This window comes from Amblyomma americanum, chromosome 2 (genome assembly GCF_052857255.1).
Source record: "Amblyomma americanum isolate KBUSLIRL-KWMA chromosome 2, ASM5285725v1, whole genome shotgun sequence".
Lineage (NCBI taxonomy): Eukaryota > Metazoa > Arthropoda > Arachnida > Ixodida > Ixodidae > Amblyomma > Amblyomma americanum.
Window position 1 is genome coordinate 216,099,524 of NC_135498.1, and position 13,409 is coordinate 216,112,932.

Genomic DNA, 13,409 nt, shown 5'->3' on the forward strand with positions numbered 1-13,409 from the left:
GAGGCAGCGCCACGTTTGAGAGTCTGGAAACGCAAGAATGTATGTTAACCTCTGAGCCAACCGCATTTTTTTTTTCGCTCGCTAGGTGGCATCACATTAATACAAGTTCTGTACTGAAAAAGTAGCAGCTTTTGCTTTCGTTTCAGTAGAAAAGCAAGAAAATCAGTAGATTGAAGCGCTTTATCACTGAATCAGCAGAAAATTTTAAAAATCAGTAGATCTACTGATAAATCAGTAGCCGTGGCATCACTGGGTGCGCCACAAAAACCAAAAACCTGGCGCAGATACGCAATGTACCGATTTGGCTACGGATTTGGCTGCCGCTGCCTCGACTGCACAGTGTTGCCGGACATCGCCTTGTTATGGCTGTCGGACACATGAATGGTCCTTCTTACAGATGTGATAAGCCTCTGACACCTCCCTAGCCAATTGATTAGGAAGCCAAAACAAAATTGTGGTTTGGTCAAGAGTCTAATACTAATCTAATCTACTATAATCTAATACTCGATGTTCTATTTTAATACCTCGGGGATCAGTTTTAGGTCCAATACTTTTCTTTATACAGTATTGTGCATTTTTATCATGAAGACTTCCAAAAATTTTCCCGCCTCAGCCGCTGGCTCATTTGTGGTGAAACTGCACACATAGCTTGCGTATTATGGTAACTTTTGTATCGTAGCAAGTTTGACAACGGTACTTCCTTAGTTGAGCCGTTCATGATGCGAAAACGTAATCGTGTACGTAGAAATCGGTGAACACAAAACTCGCAAACGATAATTTTTTTTCGCTGAAGGGCGCCAGTGGCGCCCTCTGTTTTTGTAGTGGAAAACTTCACGACAAGGCCGCCAAGGTGAGCGTTGCAAGAAGCGCGGGCCCTTTGAATATGCCTCTCCGGCCGTTTCGTCTGCTTCAACTGACGTGCTTATAACATTTTCGGCTAATTGAGCGGAAAAAAATATCAGAACAACTGATTTAACGAGGCTTTACCTTTCACAGAATATTGTTTGCAACACTCGCCTCGGCGGCCTTGTGACGCTTTCCACCAACGAAAACAGATGGCGCCACTACCGCCCTTCAGCAAAACAAATGTTTGCGGGTTTTGGTTCGCCGATGTTTGCGGAGACGGTTACGTTTTCGCATCATGCATGGCTGAACTAAGTAATTACCATTGTGAAGCTTGCTACGATACAAAGTTACCATAATACGCAAGCTCTGTGTGCAGTTTCACCGCAAATGAGCCAGCGTTTGAGGCGGGGAAACATTTGAAAGTCTTCACGATAAAAACGCACAATACTGTATATATATGAATGATGTTGCAGCCTGTGTTGAACCTGGAATAATGGTTAGGCTCATTGCTGATGAGTGTGTTATTTACTCTCGTGTATGAAATGCTGAAGATGAGACAAAAATAAATCAGTCTCTAAACACCATTGCTGACTGGCACCTCGAATGGGGGATGCAAATAAATATTAGGAAAACATTATCTATCAGCATCAGACAAAAAAAGAATCCTGAAATTTTCATATGAGTTAATGGGAATGACTGTGACACAAGAAAACACAGTGAAATATTTGGGATTAACATATACCAATACAAAAAAAAAAGGGATGTACATGTGAAGGACAATTGCAAAAGCATGGAAACAGTTATGGTTTCTACGCAGAAAACTTGCCGTCCCCTGCAGTTGCATCCCCTGAGGTTAAGTTATCAGCGTATAAGACCCTTATCTGACCAATATTTCTAATACATGTGGAATCCTTACCAAGTATATCTAATTGATAAACTTAAAAGAATCCAAAATTCGGCTCTGAGATTCATATACTCTTGCTATACACGCCATGACTGCAACTCCTCTGCATAGCCGAGCACACATACCGATTGCATCTACTAAATTCCTTTTTCTTATCTACTACTGCTGTTTACACAGAGACAGGAACGAACACCTGAAACCACACTTCCGAAGTTCCAGCAGATAAAATCATGCATTATACATTAGGCTCGTTACTTCAAAATGTAATAATACACTTAAATATTGTTCTTTCCACTGGCCATTGAAACATGGAATTTGCTGCCACATGACATTGTAAATACCATGTCCGTCGATGTATTCATCAGCGAAATTGAGTATACTATGTCAATCGATGGATTCATCAACAAAATGGAAGAGCTGTATCAGACACAAGATGTTCTTGTTGCTTTTGTTTTGCATTTTAAAACCATTGTTGTTATTTTTTTGGATATCTATGCTTGCATTTCTGCCGTCTTTAATCACCACACTCCTGCATGGGCCTGTACTGGCTTGCAGTACGACTAAGTAAATAAAAGGCTGATGCTTAAGGCATTCACTACAGCGCTTTGCGAGATTGGAAGAAGGTGATTTTCCCCAACATAACTTATGCTCCTGCAAGCGTGCATTTAAGCAATGGCCAGTTTGTTCGATATACAACCACCTGCAGGAGAGTGCATTTCTGCAGAGCACTGCTTTTTCACATGCGATGTACCGGTTTATGCAGTTCGCTGCACAGCCCTTTGTCCTGTCATGCACAACACTGCTAGAGTATGTGCTGACCATTGCACAGATTCTGCCGACTTTTTCGGGGCCGAAAATAGCACATTGATGCCATACCTATTATAGACATGCTTTAGTTGATCAGAGAAACAGAACATTAGGAAGAACCAGTACTTAGTTCTTATTTTCCTCTCTTCTGCAATCATGGGTGATAACCTCTTGGCGTTTTTAAATTTCTTAGCCACCTAGTTTCAGGCAAAAGACAACACGTCCTCAGGAAAACCAGGTTGTCAGGTAGTCTTTTTGTGCTGTTTTTTCCAAGCTGCTGTACTAACTCATATGTTGATATTGCCGCGAATCTGTGTACTGCTTATTTTTTCATTCTTCAAAGCTACCGGCATGCACGATTGTACGTTGTTCCAGAATGTTGTAGTAACTTTGCACGCCATATCTTGAAAGTTCGCTATCAGCTTTAAATTGAGCACGGCCGAGAGTGGTGGCCATTCTGTTGGACGACCGCCGAGCACGCTTGTTGCTACGCTACTGTCGAGTGAGTCAGTTCTTTGTGGGAGCAAGTCAGCCTAATAAAAAGTTTTGTTTGGAAACCCTTTTCGCTCTTTTTTTGCATGCCGGACTGCCGTCATCACTACGTGACAATATTACTCAAACAGCATATAAGAAAATGAAAGCGAATCTCGCACTGTGGCACATGATGACATATATGATACCCCCAGCTGTTCCGGCATCAACAAGCGGCCTCTCTACTTGTAGACACGGTGTTTGTCTATAAAAAAGGAAGAGGATCTGAATGAAAAATTATAGAGGCCCACAGGAGCAGCATTTCATTGTTGACACACATCTCGGGGAAAAAATAAGGACAAATGTTTGAAAGGAAAACTTGCGCCCTTTGTCTGCTCAGTGTGGGCTTAGGACAGGAGAAATCACCACAACATTTCTGCTTTATTATACGTATTACAAATATCTGAGATGTTTGTCGCGCAGCAAATGGTTGTGAAAGGCACTAATTTGTGATTTCAGATGTGTGTGCAATCACCTCCTTTGAACATAGGCGTCACTTTGGCTGTCTTAAACTCTTCATACAATTTTTGCATTTGCTGTGCCTCTACAATCCCTGCAAGGAACTGGCTGTTCCCAAAACTAATAATTCTGCACACTGAAGCTTGCATTATCGGCATCAAACGCTTATGGCATGTAAGTATGTAGAAAAATTTCAATGCAGTTACTTAATGTAGTCACTGAAATGTAATGGCATGTAAGTGTAGAAAAATTTCAATGCAGTTACTTAATGTGGTCACTGAAATGTGCATGGGCATTAGGGTATGTGCATGTGCAAAAGTGGTATGTGTGCAGCACCAGTGCAATATAAGCAAATGTGGTACTTTCTCATTTTGCTTTGTTTCTTGTTCCTATTTTACTTGCACCACTTGTAGCCTGGCTAGTGTCACTTGACTCTGTTGTTGGAAGGTAGGATGTAATCCCACCTCTGGCATGCAACACAAGAATGATGATGATGGATTTTTGTGACGAAAAGGCTGCTTTGGCCAAAGAGTGCCGTGGCACAAGATATTTTCTTTTACACAAGGTGGAGTCAAAAACCCATTTCTCAAGCATTTCATCCTAAAGAAGCCGAGCATCAGACCAGGGAAAGTTTGTACCCATTGCATCACTGGCGGGTACCGGCGGCACTGGGGATCGAACCCTGCACCTCCCGCATGCGAGGTGGATGCTCAAACCACTAGGCTACTGCTGCGGTTTAGACACAAGAAGACGCTGAAATTAGTTTGCGCTATGTGTGTGCTTGTTTGTGAGACCCTTCTTTTTGCTTGGTGCTCATAATCTAAGTACCCCACTTCGGAGACCTCTGAAGATACCCCAGACTGGCAGAAAAGCTAGGCATGGGTGCAATGCCAAAGGGCGGTGTAGTGCACGAAAAACTCTGCAGGTTGGCATTGGCATAATGTGCGTGCTGCTCTTCCCTAGCGATTGAAAAAGTCATGGATGCTCAGTGTGACACTGTTGGCATTGGTGTTCCCCTCTGACAGTGCAGTGGCGGGGGGTGTGATTCAGTCCATCAGCCACTGTGTGACGCAGTGTGCGCCCACTCCATTCGAGCAGTCACAGTGCTGTACCCTGTCACCACTTTTTCCACCCCTCAACACTGCTTAGCGCCTGCGGTTTCTCTCACTGACCTGCCCACTGTCCAGTTCCCTATTCCTCCCTCCTCACTTTGCCTCCTATCCTAGAGGCTTTACACGCTGGTCCCCGCAGCGGGGCGTCTGCAGCTTGCAGGCGTTTATGAGTGGCGACACCACGGGTTCCCGAGCATCCGCAGGGACGTCCCCCCAGGGGGATGATGGTGCACAGTGCATCACCACGGACCCGAGCACCCACGCCTAGCCGTGCGTGGCATCGCCATGTCTGGGGAAAAGGGGATCCTGGTGGTTGAGCCGATGCCGAGCGTTTGGACTCTTAAGGCCCCTCGGCGGGGGCAACACACCACTTTGGCCCCAGCTTCCTGTAGACGGCACCTCCGGCCTGACCCGAGCGGGGGCAATCGGCAGTCGCCTTTTCCTGACCTCCCCTCCGTCTTTCAGTTTCGTATCATCTTTCTCACAACTCTCCTGTCTCCTACTCACTTCTTGGTTTTCCCTTTTTTCCTGGCGGCGAGGGTTAACCTTGTGTGGCCAACTACCCTGAGTTGTGTCATATTTGGCTATAGTTGAGGTGTACAGCTGGCGTAGGCCAGGAGTTGCTTTTAAGTTCCTGTCCCGTCCGCTTGTTGGACTCCGTGGTGGGTGTCTGGCACCATGACCGAAAAACAAAATTTTTTTATGGCTCCCCTACTTTCAAAACCTGATCGCTCTCTCAATAGAGGGCGGAACGAGGCAGATGACTTCTTTCAAAAAAGACAAGTAAATTTCCCCAAATATCACGTCATCCACAGTGAAGAACAAGATAAACAGGCAAGAATAATATCCCCCTTCCTTGTGTCAAAGTGCTTGACTGAAACCTTAGGCATTGACTATAAGCTCTCAAAAATGGCCAGTGGCGACTTATTGCTCGAACTGTGCGATAATGTCCAACACTCTAAGCTCTCCAACCTAACGTCCATAGGGGAAATCCCTGTCTCCGTGACTTTTCATCGCTCACTTAACACTGTCCGAGGCGTAATATCCGAAAATGATTTTGTTCACATAACCGAAAAAGAAATGCTTGAAGGGCTCACCGACCAAGACGTCATAGATGTCCACCAAATCAAAATCCGGAAGGACAATAAGGAAATAGACACAAAACACTTGATCCTCACGTTCTACACCAGCACACTGCCCGACACAATCGACGTGGGATATTTGAAAGTCAATGAATGTAAGACAATACATACCGAACCCTCGCAGATATTTCAGTTGTCAAAGGTTCGGCCACGGCTCACAGAGCTGCCGTGGTCGCAAAACTTGCGCAAAATGTGCCTCGAATGATCACCAGTCTGATGCATGTGCTGCAGTCCCGCGCTGTGCAAACTGTGAAGGAGACCATGCTGCATACTACAGGGCGTGTCCGTCCTGGAAGAAAGAAAAAGAGATAATCACCATAAAGACGGAGGAAAACATTTAATTTAAAGAGGTGAGAAGGCGTTTTGCGCTTACAAACACATTCTCCTTCACAGCAAAACAAAACTTCGCTGATGTGGTGCGCAGGGGCGTAGCACCACACAGCACTCCGGCACCTGCCAAGGCCGCTTTTACATAGCTTATGGCAGGGCCATCCACGCCCCATGCAGGGTCAGCGAAAGCTGCCCTGTCATTGACAAAGCAGGGAGCGCCGGTTTATGGGTCGGCATCCCGCAGGACCTCCCCCCCGTCGGGAGAGGCCTGAAACTAACACAACCGCGGCTGCGCGGTCCTTTAGCACCTCTGGCGAGGTGATGAATATAACCCCCAGTCCGCCCGCATTACAGCGGTGGAACAGCTCTCTCGAGCAGAAAAAAGACAAGCCACTCATAAAGGGCCCACCACATAAATAAATCCACCTTCATTTCCTCTCAAAAACATAAACATGACTTTTTTAATTCAGTGGAATTGCACAGGACGTATGCGGAATTACAGTGACATAACACATATTTTTGGGTCAATGTTACCCATAGTTTTATGCCTTCAGGAGACCAATCTTGGTCCACAACATGTGCATATCCTAAAACATTATAAAACTTTTAGATGTGAACGAGAGCAGGCAAATCGACTCTCGGGAGGCGTCGCAATTGTCGTTCAAAGCGGCGTCCCTGCTCGAGAAATCAAGCTCAAAACAAAACTTGAGGCGGTAGCAGTCGGCATCGTCAGCTACAAAACACTAACAATCTGTTCCGTATACATTCCTCCACACTTTACATTAAGAGTCCATGACCTACAAGAATTGATAGATGAACTTCCAGAGCCATATCTGGATAGATGAACTTCCAGAGCCATATCAATAAGTTTGACATCTGCACCAGAAATCATCCCAACTAAACCGCGACGTTGGAAGCTGCATTTAGCAGACTGGGAAATTTTTAGAGCACAAGCCAATTTAGAAGATATAGTTTTAGAAAAACCGCAGTATCGATGAGATAAACGAAATGTTTACGAATTGTATACTTACTGCCGCACACTTAGCTATTCCTCAGTCTTCAGGAGTGGTGAGTCAAAAACACAAAGTGTGGTGGACAAAGGAATGCAAGGAAGCAAAAAAACAACAAAATAAAGCTTGGGGCAAATTTCGCAGGTACCCTACACATGAGAACCTCGTACGTTTTAAAAAGGCAAGAGCAAAAGCTCGGTACGTCCGTCGCAGTGCCAAGAAAGCCTCTTGGCAGAGTTACATTTCATCTTTAAGCTGTCAAATAACATTAAAAAAAATGTGGGAACAGGTTCGGAAATTAAATGGCAACTTCTCACCGTTCACAATTCCTCTTTTGACAACACCTGGCATACAAACAAGCATAAGGGAACAGGCAGACATTTTGGGGGAGCACTTCGCTGCAATTTCTAGTTCATCTCACTATACGCAGTCATTCCTGAAATACAAAAGTATTGCCGAAAAACAATGACTTCCAACAAGTGGAGGTGCAAACCAACAATACAACAATTTAATCACTCTCCAAGAAATCACTACTCTACTGTCTGCCGGCACAAAAACTGCTCCAGGACACGACCAGATACACTATCAAATGCTTGCCCATCTTTTCCAGCCTGCCATAGAGGCACTCTTAAATTTCTTTAACAAAATATTGTCACGTAGTGGTGACGGCAGTCGAAGCAGCGATGAAGACGGACGAAAGGGTCTTCTAAAAGAAAACTGTTTATTGGGCTGACTTGCACCCAAAATGGACTGAATCACTCGGCGGCGGCGAAGCGACAAGCGTGCTCGGCGGTCGTCGAACAGAATGGCCGCCGCTGTCGGCCGTGCTCAATTTAAAGCTGATAGCGAACTTTCGAGATAAAGGGTGCAAAGTTACTAGAACATTCCGGAACAACGTAGAATCAGCTCTGCCTGGCTGCGATCAATCGAGATAAATCTAGTCGCGTCTTGCGTCGCAAACAAAGCGATAAAGTGGTGTGGCGGCAGATTTGAAAAACGAACAAACACTGCAAATATTCGCGGCAATATTCACAGAAGGAAAAATGCCTAGAGTGGAAGAAAACCATCATAGTGACATTCCTGAAACATGGAAAACCACCCACTTCCCCAACTAGCCATAGGCCGATAGCCCTCACAAGCTGTCTCGCGAAATCTTTTGAAAGTGTCCGTAAGATAAGATTAACATTTGTCCTTGAATCCTGCGAACTTCTTGATGTCCATCAATGCGGTTATAAAAAGGGATGCTCAACAACAGACCATTTAGTTCGCCTCAAAAACACAATAAGAGAAGCTTTTATACACAAACAGCACTGTCTTGCCGTTTTCTTCGATATGGCTAAAGCGTATGATACAACCTGGTGGTTTGGGATCCTCCGCGACCTGGCCGACCTAGGTATCCGCGGTAGGATGTTAAACTGCTCAATGACTTTCTTTCCAACCGTTCATTTCAAGTACGCCTGTGATCAACCCTGTCCAGGAGCTTCGTTTAAGAGAACGGGGTTCCTTAAGGGTGTACTTTATGCACAACACTTTTTATTGTAAGTATGAATTCCATAAGCAAAATAATCCCAAAGTCCATCCTGTATTCAGTGTATGTTGATGATCTTCAAATAGCCTGCACATCCTCAAACGTAGCAACAAGCGAGAGACAAATACAGTTGACAATGAACAAATTAGTGACATGGGCAGATCAGAACGGTTTCCAGTTTTCCACACATAAAACAGTCGCCATCCTTATCTCGCTGAAACGAGGCATACAAGCCGACCCATTCATACACCTGAACGGAACACACATACCCGTCAAAAATTTCTAGGGATAACTTGACAAAAAACTCAATCTCCTGCCTCATATAAACGCACTGAAAAAGAAAGCCTCCGGATCTCTAAATGTACTCAAAGTACTGTGACGTAAACGTTGGGGTGCTCACAGGACATGTCTTTTACAAATTTATCGCTCCGTGGTATGCTCTACCTTAGACTACGGATGTATAGTTTACGGGTCAGCGAGACCTTCGTACCTGAAACGACTAGATCCAATACATAATTTAGGTTTGCGTCTTTCCTTTGGTGCTTACAGGACGTCGCCCATAAATAGTCTTTATGCAGAAATCAACGAACTGTCACTTACAGATAGAAGAACCATGCTCACGTGCTCATACATTTAAAAATCCGTTCACTTCCCAAACACCTATGTTACCCAATAGTCACAAAGTGCCCATCTAGAACATTATTTAACAATAAACCACTAGCTATCAGGCCACTCCTCCTACGTTTTGAAGAGATATGCCGAAACCTCGGTGTACTAGATACGTTGCCTGACATTGCTCGGAGACGAGATCCACTACCTCCACGGTACAATTTTCCTGCAATCTGTGATCTCACTCTTACACAGTTCCATAAAAAACAAACTCCGCAACACCGTATAGTACAAGAATTTCTTGCACTGGAAGAAAAATACAGTAGTTTTACGCAGTTTTATACAGATGGTTCAAAAAATGCTGTTTACGTAGGAAGCGCAGTGGTCCGAGGGAAGTCGTTGAAAACAGTACGACTTCCACAGTGCTCATCCAACTTCACTGCAGAATGTTACGTAGTCTATGTGGCCGTAGAAAAAATAGAAAACGAAAACCTCACCAACACTATTATTTACACAGATTTCCTCAGTATACTTACAGCTCTGCACTCTAGAAATGCAGTCACTCCGATTCTTGGTGACATCATACACAAGATAGTAACAGCCACAGCTCGAAGACAAAACATAAAATTCTGCTGGGTTCCCAGTCATGTCGGAATAAGAGGCAACAAGAGGGCAGATTTCTGCGCTGCTAAAGCTCGTGGCAGGGAAATAAAAAAAGTAAATATACCCCTTAAGGATTGCATAAACTTAGTACACCGTAAATTAAGAGAAAAATGGCAGTCGGCATGGGACGGCGAAGTGAATAATAAGCTACACTTGGTAAAACCGGTTTTAGGTGAGTTTAAAATATGTGTTCACCAGGAACGTTTTAATGATGGATTTTATGCCTTCTCTGGACAGGCCACATGCACCTTACGCACAACTTCTTGCTAACAAAACAAGACAAACCTGTTTGCGAATGGGGAGATGATCTTACTGTTAACCACATTTTATTTTCATGTGTGAAACTTGAAACACTAAGAAAGAAGTATTTTACTCAATTTTATTATGAATGCATTCCTTTTCATCCAGCACTGCTCTTAGATGATAATGCCGTTGTTAACATACCTTCTGTTTCTAGCTTTTTAAAAGAAGCAGGGGTACTTGAAAAACTATAAATTTTGAACCACTGGTTTGCTTTATGACATGATACACCTCAGCCACTTTCTCATTCCTGAGAAGAAGGCTGAGGCTTTTTGTTTGATTGGTTGGGAGCCTCAGGATCCTTGCCCAGCCAAGGGTAGCCGCTGAGGCTACCTTACCTTCTCTGGGGCTTTTACCGTTAGCTATTTTCAGATTTCTTCTTCTCTGTTTTTTACTAGGCAGTTCAATATTTTTAGGCCATCTACACCATCGACGATTTTTCATATTCCTAAACATTCTACAGAAAACCAATTCTATACCTTGAGCTTGGCGCATGATGGCCTTAGCTGCCTATGTGCCATAAAACCCAACACAACACAACTCAACTTTACACGCTGTACGCTTTTTTCACTCGTGGGGTTTCTAATGCTGATGCACTAAGAGAAAAAGTAAGCTTGCCAAAATGCGCATGAGCTCATGGAATGAGGACTAGGCATGCACCTGGACCCTCACTCGTCCCTGCCTTTGCCAGAACACGTGCCTGGGAGAGTTCTCTTTTCCTTAGGAACTGCATGTGAATGGAACACCTTGCTTCTGCACATTCTAACTAATGGCGTCATGTGGCAATTGCTGTTTGTTCTCTTTGTGCCATGCACTTGTTTTGCATTGGTGCCCGTCATTCAGAATGGCTCGGGTGAGAGGTCTCACGTCTAGTGCCTGTGTCCCTTGCGTCCTGTTGCAGTGGGTCCTTGTGCCCTGGATTACTCCAAAATGAAGACGCAGGACCACTTCTGGACGGACCCTCCGGCAGACGAGCTGGTGCAGCGCCACCGGCTGTCCAGCGGACTACCTGCCTCGGCCAGCGCGGGGGGCTCTTCCTCAGCGGGGACCCCTCCACCCACGCGCCGGCTGGGCCTTCAGGTGAGCGCGCAGTTTCCTTCACTTCACCTTGTTACCTCAAAGACTCCACCTTGGAGGCATTACATTAGCGGTGGGAGTGCAGAGATTGCTTGATTATGATTGCCTGCAGGAGATCTCTCGAGTGATCTCTTAAAACTGTTAACCAAGCTTAATGAGCCCATTCCAGTCAGTTGCAGTGCAAAGAAAAAAAGGGCTTGGAAAAAGTGGTGGTGTTGCCCCCTCCCCTGCGTTGCACGCTGTTGGCGCAGGCACACATGGCTAGCAACATGAATGCATGGTCATGTCACGGCAAAGTGTGTGGAAGCAGTGAATTCCCATGCTGGCTCTGCTGTGTTGCATGGCAGAACTACGCTGGCCATGTGCTGTAGCTGCATCTGCTTGTGTTGACGTGGAGTGAAGGCTCTTTTAGCACTGTACTCACCGCTCAAGTTGTTATTGCAGAACTAGCAAGCGTTAGTGGCATATGGATTATAATAGGGGTGCTGGACTGTAGAGAATACTAAAACAGAAAGGTTAAGATTAAGGGGAAAGCTGGTTTAAATAAAAAATTATTAATGAAGTCAGAATTGTGAAATCTTCAGGAAACGTATTTTTGCATGCTGATTCCAGATATGTCATTTAGTTTTATGTACAGCAAGTCCTTGTGCACTTGTGCAATATTTTATGCAACTTTTTGCCGAGAGCTTTAAAGAAGCTCTGCTGCAGGGAACTTGCTAGATTGCACACCATTGATGTCTCTTGACATCAAGCTATGCAATAAGGGTGAAATTATCATCCTGCATGCGATAAAAGTTGAGTTACAGGGTTTTTTAATTAAAGTTTCCACTTCACAAATGGGAAGAAAAATGTGTATTCCTGTTTCAGAAGTGACGACTTCAAAACCCTGTAACTCAACTTCTATGACAGACTGGATGATAATTTTACCCTTACTGCATAGCTTGATGTCAAGAGAAACCAATGCCATGCAAGCTAGCAAATTCCCTGCAGCAGAACTTATTTAAATCTCTTGGCAATAAGTTGCATAAAATATTGCATAAGTGCACAAGGACTTGCTCTACATAAAATTAAATGATATATTTGGACTCAGCCTGCAAAAATTCGTTTCCTGAAGATTTCATAATTGTGACTTCGTTAATAAAAATTTTTTCCAAGACCCTCTTTCTTCATTAATTAAAAAAAAACATGTAAAACATTGGCAACGGAAGTTGATAAACAGCATTGGTCAGAATCTTTGGATGCAGTGCTCCAAAAAGCCAAGAAAATGCATGTATCACCGTACTATCCTAATGAGGCAATAATTAGCAGTGACAGGCCTTGGGACGCCGCCACGCCTTCGCAATTGGTTGGCATCCTCCGAACCTCCATCACTCATCGTAGCATGCCGTTCAGGTTCTGGGTTTGGAGAAAATTTTGCCGGTCGCCCTGAAGCAGCTCACGAAACTAGCCAATAGCAGAAGGCTTTCTGAGTGCATAACTTCCGATCTAGCTATTTTGCAAGTGAGGTTTGTTTTTCTAGCTAGAAGAAGCTGCCTACAAGGTCCATGCTGCTGACGCTCGCTTCATCTCGAGTCTAATGGCGCTGTCATGTGCCTTGCGTTGAGACAGTTTAGTGAAAGCCTGGTAGAAGTAGTGGAACAAGAAAGAATGTTGTTGCATATGCCTTGCTTCTTACAAATCTCAGCACCACAAAAACCCAGTTTTTTTCCCTTAGAAATGCAGTGTATTACCAGAGAGGGATTTTAATCATTGTTTCTATCACTTTTTGTGCTATTCAGGCTTAAAAATGGGTACTAATGTAGTTATACTTCCCTGATAACACGAGGTGGCTGAACATTGAAGAGCCTTCGTGCCTTCATGCCAAATAAGCCTTCATTGCAAATAAGCCTTCATTCCAAATTTATGCACTCAGTTACAATAGTCCATACATTTGCAAAAACATAGGCGACACTAATCAAATTGGTGCAGTATTCATAGATTTTAGCAAAACGTTCGGCTAAGTTAGCCATGTAAAATTATTTCAAAACCTGAAAGACGTTGACATCCCAGATATTTTAATTGCGTGGATTGCGATTATCTAAGTAATAGAGT

At 44.2% G+C, this 13,409-nt stretch overlaps 1 protein-coding gene across 1 annotated transcript in view; it reads left to right on the top strand.

The window, feature by feature from the left end:
* LOC144122146 (small G protein signaling modulator 1-like) overlaps positions 1-13,409 on the top strand; it is a 202,067-nt gene that overhangs the window by 49,889 nt on the left and 138,769 nt on the right. The window contains 1 exon segment of the mRNA XM_077655710.1: positions 11,143-11,321. Within this exon segment, the coding sequence (XP_077511836.1) occupies positions 11,143-11,321 (179 nt within the window).